At 43.9% G+C, this 17,981-nt stretch overlaps 3 protein-coding genes across 4 annotated transcripts in view; all 3 read left to right on the forward strand.

Moving 5' to 3' along the window:
• PRUNE1 (prune exopolyphosphatase 1) overlaps positions 1-7,835 on the forward strand; it is a 52,870-nt gene extending 45,035 nt beyond the window's left edge. The window contains 2 exon segments of the mRNA XM_031967490.1: positions 4,259-4,417; positions 5,526-7,835. Coding sequence (XP_031823350.1) covers positions 4,259-4,417; positions 5,526-5,957 — 591 coding nt within the window. The 3' untranslated portion in view covers positions 5,958-7,835.
• A 97-nt stretch (positions 7,836-7,932) lies between these two features.
• BNIPL (BCL2 interacting protein like) lies at positions 7,933-13,541 on the forward strand. 2 transcript variants are annotated; one of them, XM_031967494.1, is made up of 10 exons: positions 7,933-8,515; positions 9,241-9,330; positions 9,476-9,540; positions 9,711-9,923; positions 10,850-11,032; positions 11,232-11,334; positions 11,472-11,603; positions 12,228-12,314; positions 12,529-12,627; positions 13,246-13,541. In XM_031967494.1, the coding sequence occupies exons 1-10, from the start codon at positions 8,373-8,375 to the stop codon at positions 13,280-13,282; spliced, it is 1,152 nt and encodes a 383-aa protein (XP_031823354.1). In that variant the 5' UTR covers positions 7,933-8,372; the 3' UTR covers positions 13,283-13,541. The 2 variants fall into 2 exon arrangements, with proteins under 2 accessions (XP_031823354.1, XP_031823355.1); XM_031967495.1 differs by lacking the exons at positions 12,228-12,314; positions 12,529-12,627; positions 13,246-13,541 and adding an exon at positions 11,773-12,216.
• A 17-nt stretch (positions 13,542-13,558) lies between these two features.
• On the forward strand, positions 13,559-17,952 carry C4H1orf56 (chromosome 4 C1orf56 homolog). The gene is made up of 3 exons (XM_031968721.1): positions 13,559-15,374; positions 15,528-16,355; positions 17,383-17,952. The coding sequence occupies exons 1-3, from the start codon at positions 13,920-13,922 to the stop codon at positions 17,401-17,403; spliced, it is 2,304 nt and encodes a 767-aa protein (XP_031824581.1). The 5' UTR covers positions 13,559-13,919; the 3' UTR covers positions 17,404-17,952.
• The last annotated feature ends 29 nt before the right edge of the window (positions 17,953-17,981 follow it).

Below are 17,981 nucleotides of genomic sequence, written 5' to 3' on the forward strand. Positions count from 1 at the left end.
TTTATTTTATTCTTTTAAATTGGAAGGGTTTTTTTTTTTTTAAAACATTCTTATTCAAAATGTTCAGTTCCAGATTCTCTGCCACCTTCCAGCCCCTCTTTAAAGCATTGAGAAAGCAAGAAATAAGATAGTATTGTGCATGTAAAGTTATGCAAAATGCATTTCCATATTGGCCGTGTTGCAAAAGAAAAATGTGGAAAATTAAAGAAAATATGCCTTAATCTATTAAGAAAAAGAAATATAGTAATCCAGTTAAATGGTAGCAATGAAAATAGAGTTCAAGAGATGTTGTAGAGATGGAATTAAGTCTGGGTAACCAAATGAAAGTGTGGGAAAGGGGAAAAAATCAAAAAGATAATCCTGAGAATATGAACATGGAAGACTAAAGTGAATTGTGGTGGCAGTGACACACATTATGTAGTAATGAAATGTAGAACCTGATTTGGACACGTTAAGTTTGAGGTATGAGTGCAGTCCAGCCCCAGGTGAAAGTGTCTGATTGGCAGATTACTCAGAAGGGAGGTCAAGGTCAAGAGTTTTGTGTACTACCATCTGTATGATAGTGGTACTTGAAACTGTAAGAATTACTGAAATTAGAAGGTGACGCACAAGAAAAGCACATAAAAGAGGAAGTTTTAGACCCTTAAAAATAATCACATTTTAAGAGGTTTATCAATGGAGAGAAGGAAAATGTGAAAAGAGCTAACTGGTTTAGAAGTATATATATATTTTTTGGATTGAAGAGACCTGAAAGTGTTTGTGGGTAAATGGGAAGATACCAATTGTGAGAATAAAGTTGAAAATTCATAAGAGTGAGCAGGTCCCAGAGAAAACAGAAATCAGATCAAGATGAAATTCCCTGTTTAGTCCTTACTCCAATTTCTTCATGTGGGTCTGAATTCTCTATTCAGAAATCTTCAGTGATTGATTGTCTTTGGTTTCTGGAATATAAATTCCTTAACCTGGCTTTTAAAACCTTCTAAATCTGGGTTCCTGCCAGCCTTTGCATAATTCTTTTACATTATTACTGTCCTTCACTCAGTCTGAGTTCCTTCTTAATTGACCTTCTGGTGGTTCCTTGAGGCAGAAAGATAGGAAGTTCATGTCAATCTTAGAGACATTTATGAGCCTACTATATGCTAAATATGGCAGATAGAAAGAAAAAATGAACTCATTATGACCTTAAGGAGCTAATTATTTGCTGGAGCATGTACACAAATAAGGTAGAAAATGAGAATTTGAGAAGTAAGACCATGCTAACAAGTGAGATTTTGCTTGAAGGAAAGAATTTCAAGATTGTAATATATATATTTTTTAAAGATGATAAGATTTAAGATAAAACCATGTTTTTGTGTGGTAGATTATTGATATTTGTATTATTTGCATAGAGATTATTGGTATCAAGCAATTATAGGGATATAAGAGAATTTGTCATCAGGAATATTGGATAATAGTAGGGAAGAGGAGGAACAAAATACAAAAGTAATTGGAAAGATCTGGAAGAATGACCAGGTGGTCTTAAAAGATGGATGGAGGGAGAGAGAGATAGCTAGATACATAGGGACCATTTATTTTTTATGTGTTTATTACATACCAGGCAATCTGCTAAGTCCCACAGATATAAAAAAACAAGCAAATATGACAGTCTCTTTCCTAAAGAAGTTGATTTTCTAATTGGAGAAAGAACATGAGAAAGGGAGCAAAAAATTACTGATGCATGAAGCTAAAGTAGCATGTATAAAGAGATCCAGAGAGTGAGCCCAGGTCTAGGTGGTAGCAGCTATTTTCACTGACTCCCCCAAAGAAGAAAGACTATTGAAGGATGTGTACGAATAATGATCTAGAGCTGGTTATGTGAAACACAAAGCTGCTTCCTAGCCTTGTAATTTGGATGAGTAAGGGAAAGAATGATCACTAGGGAAAAGGATAATAAGGCATATAATGTCTTCAGGAGAGACCTGGATTTGAGTGATGATGAGTTTTTTAATAATAGTGTTAATTGTTAGGCCAAAATTAGCACAAGCAACAGAGAGAATCTATCCATACTTTGTTCTATCTCAGCTTTGGAGGCTGTACTGAATTACAAAATTGGCCCCCCCCCAAAAAAAAAAAAAATCACACACCAACTCCCTACACTTTAGTTTTGGCTTCAACTTTTCCAAGCTGAAGAATTTACTGTTAGGCAGTAGCTGTGTTTGTTCTCATTGCAGGCATTTAAAAACGTGGCAGAAAACATGCTCTAAAAAGCATGAGGCAAGCACACAGCCTTGTTTCACTTCCTTGGTGACTGGGAAAGCTCTGGAGCATTGTCCAGAACCAGGGCAAAAATACCATCATTAAATTGACATAGCATATTAATGAACTTCTCTGGGCAACCAAATCATCCATATATGGAACTTTCAGTTACAGCAAATGGAGAAGTTTTGAATACTGTAGATAAGTTTACTTACCTTGGCAGTCTACTTTCCAGGGATGAACACATTGATAATGAGGTTGTTACATGCATTACCAGAGCTAACTCAGTGTTTGGAAGACTCCAGAGGAAAATGTGGGAGAAAAGAAGTATTAAGACTGACTACCAAACTGGAGATCGAGAACCTGCTGTACTGACTTAACTGTTGTATGCCTATGAAACTTGGATAATATAGCACCATATCATGAAATCAAATTTCTTCCATTTGAATTATCTTGGGAAGATTCTGAAGATACTAGACACCGAGGTCCTCCTTGAACTAATCTTCAAAGCATTTATAGTATTGCAGAGAGTGAACTCTGTTGGGTTTGCCACACTATTTGAATGCTAAATGTACTTACCAGAAAAACCTATTTTGTGGAGACCTAACATGGGGCAAGTGCTAACAAGATGGTCAGAAAAAAAAATGATACAAGAACATCTTCAAAGTCTTTCTTAAGAACTTTAGAATCGATTTCAGACATGGGAGACACCGGCTCAGGACTGCCAGCATGTTATGGTCTCATCAGAGAAGGTGGTATGTTCTATGAGTAAAGCAGAATTGAATTAGGGCAAAGGAAATGCAAAATTCACTAAGAGAGTCCATCCAAATGGTCACAGGGATTATTTGTGTCCAATCTCTAGCAGAGCATTCCAAGTTCATATTGGTCTGATCAGCCACAGTCTACACACTAACTACACACATAAAATGTCATTTTGGTCCTCTTCAAGAATGAAAGTCAGCCAGTGATGGAGTAGGGGGCCAAAGGATTCCAGGTGGTTTGTAGGTGAACCAAGTTCAAGTAGAACTGTGGAAAGGGGTTACTAATTAGGATATGAGCTAAGGTTTGGGAGAAACCTGTATGTGGCTTGTTCACCAGGATTGGAGAGATAATATGATAGGAATTAAGTTGGAGTAATGTACCCTTCTTTGGCAAAACCTCATCAGTAGAGAATTTACATTCTCCAGACTGAGAATTTGAAAATTTATGACCCCATCAGGTTTCTTCTCCTGGTGTTCTTCTGTTCATAGAACTGTTGTTGGGTCTTCCTAGTGTTAGGTAGGGTATTTAAAAGTCTATCAAGTATATGAGCAGCTTCTTTGGGTGTAATTCCTCCAAGTTTGTTTTATGTCATTAAGAGAAAAACCACAGAGAAATGATTGAACAATAAAATTGTGATATTTCAATATATCGTATTATTAAAAATATTGTTAAGAATTTATATGAGGAATACCAAGAAATATGAAGACATGAATTGACATAAAGAATTATAAGAACAAAGTACATATTGATTACAACCATGTAAAAAAAATAACAGTAACAAAATTTTAAGTATACATATGTACACAAAAGATCAGATAGAGAAATATGTTACATTATCAGCTATTGTATTTTAAATATTCAGAGGCTGTGGCTTTATTTGTATTTTTGTTCATTTGTAGTAAGACTTAAATTTTCATTTAAAAACTTGAAAAAGTGAACATGAATTTGCAAAGAACATTTCTCATCTTATGTATGTTCTTTGTGTGCATTATTATTATTATTTCTCTATTTGCACAATAAGCATCTAGAGGATAAGAAACTAAGATTTTAAAAGCTTCTTGCAGACAGAAATTTCTTTGTATCCCCAATTGTACTATTCATAGCTTAATATGCACAATAGGATACATAGTGCCTACTCAATAAATATTTGTACACATTAGGTAATTTTCTTTGTAGATTAGCCTACTACATGAAAACAGGAGCTTTTTATTGTTGAGTGCCTTTGTATAGTTCTTACATCTCCCTTTTTTTTCTTTCCCAGGTCTTCCTTCAGAGATCCAACCTTACAGCAGAGCTGGATGCCTTCTGCCAAGCTCATGGCTATGATGCCCTTGTTGCGATGACAATCACTTTCAACCCTCATAATGAGCCAGTGAGGCATCTGATTGTTTTCTGTCCTAACATGGACCTGCAGAGTACTGTGAGTCTGCAGCCTTTCAACCTAACCTTTGTCTAACATAGGGTTTGAAACTCTTTTGGCAGCCCTTTTCCACCCTGAGTTGGTCCTGTATACAGAAAGCCCCCTTGAACTAGATCCTGATTTTTTTGTTTGGAATGTTACAGAATTTATAGTCTTCTCCTGGCTATTGATGGCAGAAAAGGTTACAATAGAAATGTGAATTAGAGTCTCTTCCTTTGGGGAACTTTAAATCTATTTGAATGGAGCTATTCTAAATTTATAATCGGGTCTGGGTTCTACTCTTTACTTAGCCACATCCCTTAACTGTATCTCCCAAAGTATCTCCCCATGCAGATCTCACTTGCTCCCTTCTACATCTGATTGTATACTATCCCCTGTAAAATTCAAGTGAATTTTCCTCACCATAAAAGAATCATTTAGGTTATGAAACATAGGATAAGATTCTTATAGAAAGGATTTTGAGAGGGTTGACTTGGCTCCTTTCCCAATCATCTTATAACCACCTGGCTTCACCTGGCCCTTTTCTCACTTCTTGATGGTTATTGATCAAGTTGGAAAATTTTTAAGCTATACAGAAGGCAAAGGGAATCTTATGGGCATATGAGATGCTAAGGACTGATCTAATCATAACCAAATATTTTTATTCATTTAAATAAGGTATATCCATACTTTTTTTGGTTGGTCTTTCTCTCTCTCCCTTTCCCTTTCCCTCTCCCCTATTCCCAGCTGCCCAGGCTGGATGATTTGATTCAGTCTCTGAAGGCAGAGTATTAGGGGAAGCATTCCCCAATTCCCTTCATTCCCCTTACTATTATTGAGTCCAAGGCTATTCCATCTCCCTTCTCAGATTGTGCTAAACCGTGTATCTCATCCATATTGCTCTCTTGGGAGTCTGGTTTTCATTCTTCTCAGACTGCTCTACCATATCCTCTTTCCCTTGCATTTTATTCATTCCAGCCCTACAATGTCTTTTGTTAATTCTCCAGGTAAGTGCTTCTTTCTCCATAGCTAGAAAGAGGCATAAAATCACAAGCATGAGATTTTGTCTATAGGATGAGGCTATTTTGGAACTCAGCTTTATTTACTTTCATTATCTCCTTTTCCCTAGATCTGTGGAGCCTTGGAATGTTCACACTGTCCACCTCTGAATCTGACTCCAGCCCCAACTCCCAACCCTAACCTCAGGGCCTATCACCAGGGAAATGCTCTTGCTTCCAGGAAAAAAGTTCTCCCCATCCTCAGAGAAGCCCTAGGGGCATATCCTAGTGCCATGAAGACACCTTCAGGGACACCTGGGCCAGAAAGCTGCTCCCAGGAGCAGATGGATGATGAACTGGACAAAGCCATTAATACCTTGATTCCTGAAATGAGTCGAGATGAAGAGGAACCTGTGCTGCCCCCCACACCCATGAACAGCTTAGTAGATGAGTGCCCTCTGGATCAGGGATTACCCAAACTCTCTGCTGAGGCTATCTTTGAGAAATGTAGCCAGATCACAATGGCACGTTCTTCTATCAGTCCTCCCCAGAAGAAGAAGTGACCTAGGGGGTAGGAATGGGGGAAGTTGCAGAACATAATGGGAGAAGGTACCCAGCCTAGCTTGAATGCATGATTTGGAATGTGTAGGGAATTTCTGTGATTCTCTTCATTGCTCCAGGACCCAGGTACACTATTCACATAGATGCTTAAGGAGATAGAAATGAAAGGAGATCTAATGGCTGTAGGGATGGTTTTCTACCTTCCCCATCAGTTTGCCACCAATCAAAAATGTTCTTTATTGATTAATTCTGGGAAATCTGCACTGACCTCACTCTTTTACAACCCAGGGATATAGCATCTCAGACAGAGACCTGTGAAAAGATAGATATTAAGAGGAAGAAGAAAGAAATGGTATCAGGTAAACTCCAGCAATGCTCTCAACCCCTATCTGAATTAAGACAGGGTAATTCACATGTAACTGAGGGACAAATCCATTTGTTCAAGAAGTATTTGACTGTGTAATTCCATGATAGGTAGAACAGTGGGGCTTTGGAAACTGAGTTTTCAGTTTAGTTATGATACCTAGGAGCATGATTTTTCTTTCTGCCGAGATTGAGATGATAGTATTTAACTCAGAAGTTAAATTTCCTTTTAACTGGTTCCATAAAATTGGCTGTGGACTTTCTCTGGCATTGCAGAGCATTGTGCTCGAGGTTACATAATTAGTCTCACTTTACTGAGCAGGTTACCAGGCTTTAGGGTTCTTCTGATCCCCTTTTCCAGAGTGCCAGGGGTTCTTAAAGATCAGCGTCTGTTCATACCTTTGAGAGGTAATCAGTGAATCATTGTCATCTTCAAAAGACACTTTTCTCTCAACAGTAAAACTGAAGCAGTGGTTCATCTCTTTGTGTCTCTATTTATCTCTCATCTGTCTCTTGTTTCTCTCTTCCTTTGCCATCATTTTCTTTTGTGTTTCTTTGTCAGTATTCCTCCCTCTTCATTTACAACAACAGTTGATGTTGTGGAAGAATTGGACTTAAAGTCAGGAGGTTTGATTTCTACTGACTTTGGATTTTATTTTTATGGATGCCCTTTGTATTTACATCTGAATTGGTTTTTACATTAATGAATATATCCCACCTCACTCTACTACCCAGTGAACCATCCCTTGTAACAAAAAGAAAAAAAGCAAACCCAAGTCTTGACTGTGGGTATCAGTCAACCTTGTTGAACATTTGTTTCTTTCTATGTAAAATGGAATAACATTCATTGAATAATCCCTAAGATTTCCTCCAACTTTGTCTTTTATCTGTCCCTTTATTTTTCTGTCTTTTCTCCATCAATTTTCACTTGAAAATGGGAAGTGGGAACATTTTCCCATTCTCCAGCTCAGCCCAGCAAGGTCCTGTTTTGCAGAAGAGTGTGTGTGTGTGTGTGTGTGTGTGTGTGTTTTTGTTTGAGAGAGAGAGAGATTAGGCCAAAGGACAGCCTCATGTAGCATATACAAGTATATGAATCATACCATATCTTAGTAATCTAACTAGGAGCAGCCTGCCACTGACTCGCATGTGATTGATTCAGCCCTGTGTTCTTCCCCTTTAGTGTGCCCTCTTGTATCCCTTCAACAGGCCTACTTCCCTTCTAATTCTCCACGTTCCCAGACAACCAGAGAAGGTGCTGCCATTAACTTAACTGAGTATTTAGGTACCTCCCACCCTTTGGCATGACACTGTGGCTCAGAGAGAATGAGTGTGTGTTTTTGTGTGTGTGTGTGTGTGTGTGTGTGTAGGGAGGTTGTTAATTTGAAGGATATCTGCAATCAAATGAAAGATAAAAAGCAAGGCATAATCACTTAACCAAAGGAATTTGTGTTTTGTAATTGTGGGAAGTTTTATTTTGCACTTTGTTAAAGTATTAAATGCATTTTTCCTGTCCTGTGTCATTTTGACTCTTTTTTTTTTTTTAAAAAACAAACTTTTGCATTTCTCTCCCTTTGCCTTCCTCCTGTGAACTTCATGCTTTCCCCTCCATTTGCAATGTGGATGGTCAGTGCCTTTGTCCCTTACCCATCTCCAGCTCTCTATCTATTCCTAAAATAAACAGTGCCATCTTCAAGAGCCTTTTTTCTCTGTTAATAAAGGCCTACACCCTTCTCTACTTTACCCGGCCTTGCTCAACCTAGGAAGGCTGCCAAGAATCAAATCAATTGTGGGACTGAGGAGAGGAACATAAAGAGATACTTGCTTTCTCTTGAGCATCTCCAAAGGGCCAAGGGGCTAGGAGAGAAAGGAAGAAGGCCAGTTGTTCACACACATAGATTCTCTCTCTTTCTGCCCCAAACTATCTATACCTTGGAAATCCAATCTGGGAATCAGCACCTTCTTCCCGCCCACCTGCTCCCCACACCCCTGCATAGGAGGAGGATTTTCTTTGGGCAAACCTTTCTGGGAGGGGAGGTGGCAAAACCTGTTTGAAGATGAGTTTACTTCCCTCTACCTCCTCCTTTGGAGTCACTGAGACAGCAACACAGAGGGAAGAGGCAATAGGGGATGGGGAACTTCTCCCGTTCCTCATCTTGGATGTGACGATGGGAACATTAGAGGAACCAAGAGATCTGGGGTAAGTGCTGGGCCTCCCCCCCTCACCTGGCTGCCTCTTGAAAACCTGGTGTCATTGGTCTGAAGGGGAATCTTTAAATTCCATTAATTTGACTCATAAGCCAAAGCTCAGGATAGTTACATATAGGAGATAGGACAAAGTCATTCTTTTTGACTGAGAACAGGGATGGTTTTAAATAGAAAAACATAAGAGATGGATAGAAAGGACCCCAGAAGAACTTAGGCAAAATGGGAGAGCGTGATGACTATCCATGCTTTCAATTCTGATTCACTCTCTAAAACAAGGACACCGGGACCAGCACCTTCTTGATGGTTTTTCTGTTCCTAGTCCATGTTGCCCTATGCCTCGATTTCCCCCAAAAGGTTGGGAAAAGGCAGGCCTGACTGTCATCCTCCCTCAAATTTAAGGTAACAGCAGGGTATAGCTGTCCTAGTTTCAGGCCACTTGCAATGTGGGCCACCTTTCGCCCTAACTTTGTAGGGAAGGTGGGGGGAAAAACTGACTTGGAGAGGTGTAAAGTACATTAAGTTATACTCCTTTCTACTTCTGTTACTAAAAGCAAAGAGTAGGGATAAACTGGTTCACCTAGAGGGTGGGGACAGCTTCTGGCTGGTTTCTCTTACAGGTCTGACATTTGTGCCTTTTGCTGCTTCCTCCTACTCCCAAGAGTAATGCTGCCCCACTAATCACCTCTCAATTCCTTTGTACTTTGGCAATGGTCTCAGGGCTGGAGAGAAAGTGGAAGAGCTGGGACCATCGCTGAGATTTGGGGAAGTGGAGTTGGAAGAAGAGTGGCAAGATGAAGAGTTCCCCCGGTGAGAGAACAGGGAAGGAAAGTGAAGTTAGAATGGGAGCATAAGTGGGGAGATGGAAAGGACAAAGTCAAGATGGGAAGAGCATGACTGGTAGGACAACCATTTCTTCCTGCACCCTTCATCTAATTAATTCCTCACATCCCAGACTGCTCCCTGAGGAGATCAATTCCTCTGAAGATCCAGAGGACAATGGAGAGGGCACCCAGATAAGTGAGTGAGGTCAGAAAAACCCTGGTTGGTACTGTGGGAAGGGAGTGCCTCCCTTGTCCTTCTCTTGTGTCCTTCCTGTCAGTTCCACCCACCTCCCTCCCCCTTGCTTTTTCCAGACTGTTTAATCTACCTTTTCCCTCTTTTCAGTTTTCTTCTCCCTGTCACCCCAGGTCCCTTAAGCACATTAGCACTATGTGGTAGGCGTCATATGCGGAAGCGCCTTTCAGCCCCAGAACTCCAGCTGAGCTTGGGGAAAGACTCAGGAGATAAAGAAGTCTCTCCCAGCCACTCCACACCTTCTTCACCACATGATAGCTCTGACCTAGATGTGGATGATTTGGAGACACCCTCAGACTCCAGCGGGCACGAATTTGAGTGGGAAGGTAGGTAGTTAAAGAACAAGCTAGAATGACATAACTGGGGGGTATGGAGTGGGAGAGAAAAATGGGGCTAATAAATTGGGGCATAGCTGGTAGAGCTGAGAAAAATCACTGGAAGTTAACAGAATTGACCTAAGATTAAATGAGATTAAGGATGGGGTTCATGAATTGGCCAATTGAAATGGGCAGTTCAGTGAAGTAATTGGGTCCCCTCATTGTGGTCTTCAAGAAGAGGCTGGAGTAGATGGTCTCTAGGGTTCCTTGACCCCTTTTTTGAATTCTGTGAATTAAAAGACTAGTTAGTCAGTGGCTGGTCTGGCAGACTCCTTGTCAGAGAGAGGAAGCATTGTTCAATAAAAATTGTACCATATATGAAGTCAGAAGACGTCAATTTGAGGTCTTCTCGCTGGGTCTCAAAGGAAAATTAGGAGACCAAACTAGATGGTTTTTAAGGTCTCTAACACTAAATGTTTTGATCCTTATGAAAAGGACCAAATATGGATAAAAATAGGAATGGGGCTAATAGTGGGTAAAGCCAACAGAGACATAACCAGGAAAGTGTGTGTGAGTGCCCACTCACGCTTATTTTTTTAATTTAAATGTATTGCACTTATTTGTACAATATGCACACACATATACATATGTAAATATATGTATACTTTATAAGACTTTTATATTAAAGGGGCCATAATAGTAGTTAATGGACACATTAAAATTAGGCAACATTTGCTCCCTAAATGTAGCAAAGCCATCAATTGTCCCCACTGTGGATTCAATCCTAGATATATTCAGAAAGAGTTGGGGAATATGGATTGAAATGGGGCAATAGGGAGATGAATGAGAATATAAAAGTAGTCAGGTTGTTATGCTTCTGTTGCACTGAAGAGTAATAAGGAATGCATTCAAACAACCATTCCTGTCTCTTTTAGATGAGCTTCCCCAAGCAGAGGGCCTGGGGGCAAGTGAAGCAGTTGAAAGACTGGGCCAGGGTTGTGTGTGGGATATGGCTGGGGAAGATGGCCATCGTGTGAAGGTGTTCCGAACAGGACATCAGGAGCTTCGCGTAGATATGACAATCATTGAACCCTATAAGAAGGTCCTGTCTCATGGAGGTAACAGATGACAAAAGGATAAATATAGGAACTGGGTTCCTTATAATTAATAATATTTAAACTGAGAACCATCAGTTCTCCCTACTATTCTAACTTACTCAACCCCCTGTCCCTTTCCCTCTTGGTCTGCTCTCAAGCTACTTCTCTCAGACTTCACTAATTCCCTTTTCCTTCCTGCCTCCACTCCTGTTCTCCCCAGGTTACCATGGTGATGGCCTCAATGCTGTTATCCTTTTTGCTTCCTGCTACTTACCTAGAAGCAACATCCCTAACTACAGTTATGTCATGGAGCACCTCTTTAGGTGAGAAGGGAAGCCTGAAAAACTGGGAAGAATGACTGAAGGAGGGAGGGAAAAGAAATCAGGAAGACTTTAACCTAATCAGCAATCAGCTTCACACTACTTTCTCCTTTTCATGTCCCCTCTCCCTTCACCACCAGGTACATAGTGGGGACTCTAGAACTACTTGTTGCTGAGAATTATCTGCTTGTCCATCTGAGTGGAGGAACCAGCCGAGATCAGGTACCCACTCTGAGCTGGATCCGCCAATGTTACCGTACCCTGGACCGACGGTGAGGAACCTGGAAAGATTTTACCCACTCACTCTTCTCTGATCCCATTTCTTTCTCCTCCCAAGATGTCCCTCATACTGCCGTCTCTCTTCCCTTCCCTTTTCTCCTTCTCTGCCTTTCCCCAAATATCCCTCCTCTGATTTATATTTTCTATGTCTCTGCCTTTCAGGCACTTGTTTCCCTTTCCTCTCAGCCCTCTATAATTTCTTCCACTGGATGAATCTGTGCCACTGGAGTTCTTGAATAAGAACTCAAGGGAATAAAAAGAATGCTAGAGGGAGCAGAGGAGACCCAAGAATGAGGAAGAAAGTAGGCGGCTACAGAGAGAGGAGTCCAGAGAATAGCAAACGAAAAGTTGTGGGACACAAGTTGGAGTGGATTGGGGACAGGAGGCATTTCAGGAATTTCTTCGGTATGAGAAGGACATGAAAGACAAAAACAGAAGTGAGGGCCTCAGGCTGCAGCTGGGAGGATGAAGATTAGGCCCTCAAAGAGAAATTCCTAATGGAGGATTAGAAATGAATGTTGATTAAAGAGGGGATGATCTGGAAGGTCCAGAAGAGACATCCTTCTGGGTTTGGGGCTCAGATTAAGAATGTGGTGATTCCACACTTTTTGCTTCAGACTCCGAAAAAACCTTCGAGCTCTGGTAGTTGTGCACGCCACCTGGTATGTGAAGGCACTTCTGGTGATGCTCCGGCCTTTTATCAGGTATTTATCTCTAGGGATATGGACTTCTTGCTTCTCAGATCCATTGCCCCTTCCTCTTTCTCACATTCAGGGTCCACACTTTCCCCTCACCCTTTCTGGCTCTAACCACACCTTCCTGTCTCAACTAGCTAGCGGACCTCCTTTGTCTTCTAAAAAGATGTGTGAGAGGTCCTTCTCTAATCTTAAATACATGTGACCTTTCTTCTTTCCTGAGTTCCAAGTTTAGCAGAAAAGTTCGTTTTCTGGACAGTCTAGGAGAGCTGGCCCAGCTCATCTCCTTGGAACATATCCACATCCCTGATGCCGTCAGACAGTGAGTTCTAGGAGGGACTTCGAGGGTGGGAAAAAGGAGGGGAATAAACAGGCAGAATCGTGGAGAGATAAGTGAAAAGTCCTAGTTCTCACCTTCTGAACTTCACACTTAAAACTTAATCAGGAGCCCCAGCACTCAAAAGCAAGTGCCTTGGGAATTTTCTGTATCTGGTGTGTTGGGTACAGGCTGGGTAAAATCCCAAGGAGACAATACAGAACGGCCAGAGGAGGATAGGCTTAGAAGAGAAGGCTCTCTTGAAGTGAGCTTGGAAGGATGGGAGGGACAATGTTTGTGGGATCTCAGATTGACAACTAGAAGGGACCTCAAAGGTCATGTACTCTCTTCTCTCTGTTCAGGAGGGAGCTGAAGTCTAGAGATTTGGGAGACTCAGTCAAGATTACATGGAGAGTGAGCAGCAAAGCCCCATTTGAAACCAAAATCCAGCACATGCTATGTGGGGGAGACTGACCATAGTTTTGAGAGGATAGAGCAGCCAAGGAGTAGAGAAAACTAGAAAGGACTCAGATGTTTATTTACCAGATCCACTCCTCCATCCAAGTTCCAGTAGGGTTAGGATATGATGCTCTGCTCTGTCCTTTCTCTCTCCCTGCAACCTAGGCTGGACAAGGATCTGCATGGCTCCAGAGGAACCTAACACATACCTGCATTGGATAATGGGCCCTCAAACTGAAGGAAGAGACTGCCCTCAAGCTCCTGAATTTATTTACTCTCGCCTTTATATACTCTCCAATTTATATACTCTCCCTCTCTGTCTCTGTGTCTCTGTTTTCACTCTCTTCCCTAACCCATCCATCCATTTTGGATTTTGCTTTCCAACTCTTCCAGGTGTTCTTACCTAACAAACAAGTGGGCTCCAGGGAATCCTAAGCCCCAGGCAAGCTGACCACTTTCCCCTTTACGTTTTAAGCCTAAGAAATGGGTTGAAAAATAGGCAGGTTTGGACTTACTGCCTGCAGCCATACTGGGTCCGGGACCATCCCGAAATAAGGAGCTGCCTCTCAGCCTGTGCCAGTGCCTTCCTGTCTCTGTTCTTTTTTCTTCAATAAATTCAGATGTACAACTGCAGCTTAATAAAGTCAGTTACGAGAGAGGACTCGGTTTTGTGAAGGAAACCTCCCCGATTCCCACCCCAGTGACAGCCAGTCTCTGCCCGCCGAGCCTACCTGCACGGCTTGGGGAAAGGGGCGCTCCGGGGGAGGACCAAGCGGAGACAAAGATGCCATAGGTCGGGGCAGGGGTGGGAGTTCTGAGGCTAGGGCCCCGCTGTTTCCATGCAACGCCCCAGGGGAAGCGTCACGAGCTGCCGGAGGGCCCCTTTCCCCCTCCCCTGGGGCGCTCGCGTCTTTCCCTCAGTTCAAACGAACCCGGGAGTCCGGAACGAAAAGGGAGGCAGGGAGAAAGAAGCCGAGCCCCTGCCCCTTCCCGACCCTCCCCTCTCTTCGCCTCCAAACCGCCTAGAAACCCGTCCTCCCATGATCCCCAGCGACCGCGCGCTTCTCTGGGCCCTGTGGCTGTTCCTGGGGGCCCGGGCGGTAAAAGCCAGGGTCCTGGTCCAGAGCCAGCCCGGAGCGGATTGGGCTGGGGGCGGCGAAGGGGACACCGTCACTGCGGGGATCCTGACCAAGGGCTGGCCCAGCATCGTGAAAAGGGATGAACCTGCTTCGGTGGGGAGGACGCGAAATCGGGGGGAAGAAGACAAGCCGGCAGCTCCTGCCGCCGCCAAGCTCCCGGCAGCCTCGACGTCCTCGGTACTTGGGAACCGGGAAGGGCGGGGCCTGAAGAAGGCCGGGGAGTTAGGCGGGGTAGAACAGCAGGAGGACCCAGAAAATGACGAGGACCCAGCCCAGGAGACTGAGGACCGGAACCAAGAAGTCCAGATGGAGAAGCAGGAGGAGCATTACGAAGACCCAGGGCAGTATCAGGGTCAAGCGCAGGAAACGGAGCAGGACCAGGAACAGAGCGAGATCCACGACTTAGAGGAGCAAGAGCAACGAAATGAGAGAGAGGGAGAGGAAGGAGGGCAGGGAGAGGCGCAAGAGCAGTTGCCCCAGGGGCTCCAGGAGCAAAAGCAGGTGGAAGAGGGCCAAAGGCGAGAGAAAGCCGGAGGATTGGAGCAGAGTCAGAGCCCGGACCAAGAGCTGAAGCAGATTCAGGTTCACGCGGAGGAGCAGCAGCAGTTGAAAGAGCTGGAGCAGCAGCAGGAGCAAGAGCTAGAGCAGCAGCAGCAGCAGGAACTGGAGCAGCAGCAGCAGAATCTAGAGCTGCTGCTGCAGCAGCAGGAACTGGAGCACCACCAGGAGCTGGAGCAGCAGCAGCAGCAGCAGCAGGAGCCGGAACAGCAGCAGGAGCGGGAGCAGCAGCCGGAGCTGGAACAGCAGCAGCAGCAGGTGAAACACGAGTTGGAAGAGCAGCAACTGGAACAGCAGCAGCAGCAGCTGAAACAGGAGATGGAAGAGCAGCAGCTGGAACAGCAGCAGCAGGAGGAGGAGCTGGAGCAGCAGCAGCAGCAGGAACTGGAGCAGCAGCAGGAACTGGAGCAGCAGCAGCAATTGGAACAGCAGCAGCTGGAGCAGCAGCAGCAGGAGCTGAAACAGGAGCTGGAACAGCAGCAGCTGGAACAGCAGCAGCTGGAACAACAGCTGATGGAACAGCAGCAGCAGCAGCAACAGCTGGAGCTGGAGCAGCAGCAGCAACAGCTGGAGTTGGAGCAGCAGCAGCAACAAGAGCTGGAGCAGCAGCAGCAGCAACAGGAGCTGGAGCAGCAGCAGCAACAGGAGCTGGAGCAGCAGCAGCAACAGGAGCTGGAGCAGCAGCAGCAGCAACAGGAGCTGGAGCAGCAGCAGCAACAGGAGCTGGAGCAGCAGCAGCAACAGGAGCTGGAGCAGCAGCAGCAACAGGAGCTGGAGCAGCAGCAGCAACAGGAGCTGGAGCAGCAGCAGCAGCAGCAACAAGAGCTGGAGCAGCAGCAGCAGCAGCAGCAACAGGAGCTGGAGCAACAGGAGCTGGAGCAGCAGCAGCAGCAACAGGAGCTGGAGCAGCAGCAGCAGCAACAGGAGCTGGAGCAGCAGCAGCAGCAGCAGCAACAGGAGCCTGAGAAGCTGGAGCAGCCACAAATTCAAGAGCAGCCGCGGGAGGACCAGCAACAGCAACAGATTCAGAAACTGGCACAGGCACAGGCAAAGAAACAGCAGGCCTCTAAGCAGGCAAAGATGGGTCTGGGCCCTGGGTCCAAGAGTAAGAGCTCAGGATTCTTCCCCAGCCTGGGTCTCAGGGCACCTAAGCCGTCATCAAGGGAACAGGAGTTTTCCAACAGAATTCCAGCTCCTCTACAAGGGAAGCACCTGGTGATGCTGGCTTGGGGACCATGGCAATGTCATTGCCCCACGGGTATCATGAGCCGAGTTCGGGGAGGAAAGATTTTAGATTTCACTGGGCGTCTTAGATCTGGGGCCATGAGCCGCCTGGAGACTCAGCGCCAGCCCTGCACTTATGCCCTCTGCCACTGTAACCAGGAGAAGAAAGAATGTCCCTTAGATCACGCCCTTTGCTCTTCCAGCGCCCCTGGTGCCTGCCAGTACCGTGCTGTTTTGGCTCCACTGGGGAGTCCGGAAGACACCATCAATGAAACAACATTTTGGAAACAAGTCCGGGAAGGGCTGGAAGAAGTCTGGGTAGGCCTCCAATCCCTGATGACTAAGGAAAAAAGGGTGAGCATCAGGGATCAATGCATGAATGAAAGATTGAGGCATTTATTATTAAGCACTTGCTATGTGCAGAGCATTGGGGATTAAGAAGACAGCCCCTGCTCTAATGATCTCTCATCCAATGAATTACCTGATCCATGGTTGTTACTAGTTTTGTATCAATACATGATTTATCATCATGTGCCAATTATTCATTGAAGTCAGCATTTTTAGATACCAGTTAAAAATTCTGATCAAATAGCTCTTGATTGGTCATTGACTAATCTTTGTGTTGGTCATCATAAATCACTGAAATTGTACAAAACAATCATTGTACAGATTAATTCTTAATAAATGGAAACTGATCCATTGATAATTCCTAGATGTGGATGGATCAATGATTTATCAGTAGATATTCACCAGTCAGTGGCTGGCAATTACCTAGAGTAGCTCAAACAGCACTGACTGACTGGGTAATGATTTATTTTGCACTGACCTAGTATTGTTCCTTTATTCGAGGAGGTAGGATGATCTTCCAGTATGGGGATGAAGCCAGGTAAAAGGAATATACATTTGTCTTGGTCACTGCCTGTTCCTATTTCTCCCCTTTAATGGATCTCTGTACGTAATGTCCAGTGAGAGTATAGATTTATGCATGAAATGAGATTTCCTTATATTCTAGTAGTATTCTATGTGGAATAGTATTCTATTCCACCCCCTAGTAGGGGTGGAAAGTTTCAAATCTCTGAATTTTCCCCACTATTTAAGACACTATTAAAATAGTTGTGCAAAGGGGCAGCTAGGTGGCTCAGTGGATAGAACACCAGCCCTGAAATCAGGAGGACCCAAGTCCAAATCTGGTCTCAGACACTTAACACTTCCTAGTGTTAAGTCACTTAACCCCAATTGCCTCAGCAAAAATAAAAAAATAAAAATATGCATAGCACCATTAGGGAGAGCAGTATCAGTAGGGTAGTAAGTGAAGGAAAATTGGGGGAAGGGATAATATACAAATGTGATTGTAATTTCCCCCTTTCTCTTCTCTACCTAGACAAAGAGAAACCAGAGGTGATGGCCACTCCATGTCCAGCCCCAGAGGAGGAGGAAAGGGTGTCAGCACCCTAGTCTCTTTCCCCTTCCACTCCCACTGCTAACTTTCCAGATCCTATATAGATATCTTTTGTAAAGTAGTAATGGCTGTTTATAATATAAAAACAAAACAAAACTGAACAGAACCTTTTGGTCTTTTATCTTATTGAAGGGGTGGTTGGGCCTACAAGGGGCTGGAGACATCCCTCTTGCCAAGAAAAGAATCGGGAGTTTCTGTATAGGTTTCTCCCTTGGCTCCCCACTCCCAAGTTATAGCCTGAAAAATTATTTACTTTCTTCCTTATGTCAGGGTTAGTCTGAATCTAGGTCAATCTAAAGTAAAAAGGAAAAGCAGAGAACAGGAAAGTCAAGGCCCTTCAGAAATCATCCCCTCCTTTCCCTGCCTTCATTCTGTCTAGCCCTTTCTTAAGGCAGGGGAAGTGCCTCATTTGGCTAGATCCACCTTTGTTCCTTACCTGAACCCACAAGGTAAGCCAAGAACCTCCTAAATTCCATCCACCCAGATACAGCATTCCCTCTCCTTCCCCACCTCCCCCTTCC

The sequence above is a fragment of the Sarcophilus harrisii genome, chromosome 4 (assembly GCF_902635505.1).
Source record: "Sarcophilus harrisii chromosome 4, mSarHar1.11, whole genome shotgun sequence".
Classification (NCBI taxonomy): Eukaryota; Metazoa; Chordata; class Mammalia; order Dasyuromorphia; family Dasyuridae; genus Sarcophilus; species Sarcophilus harrisii.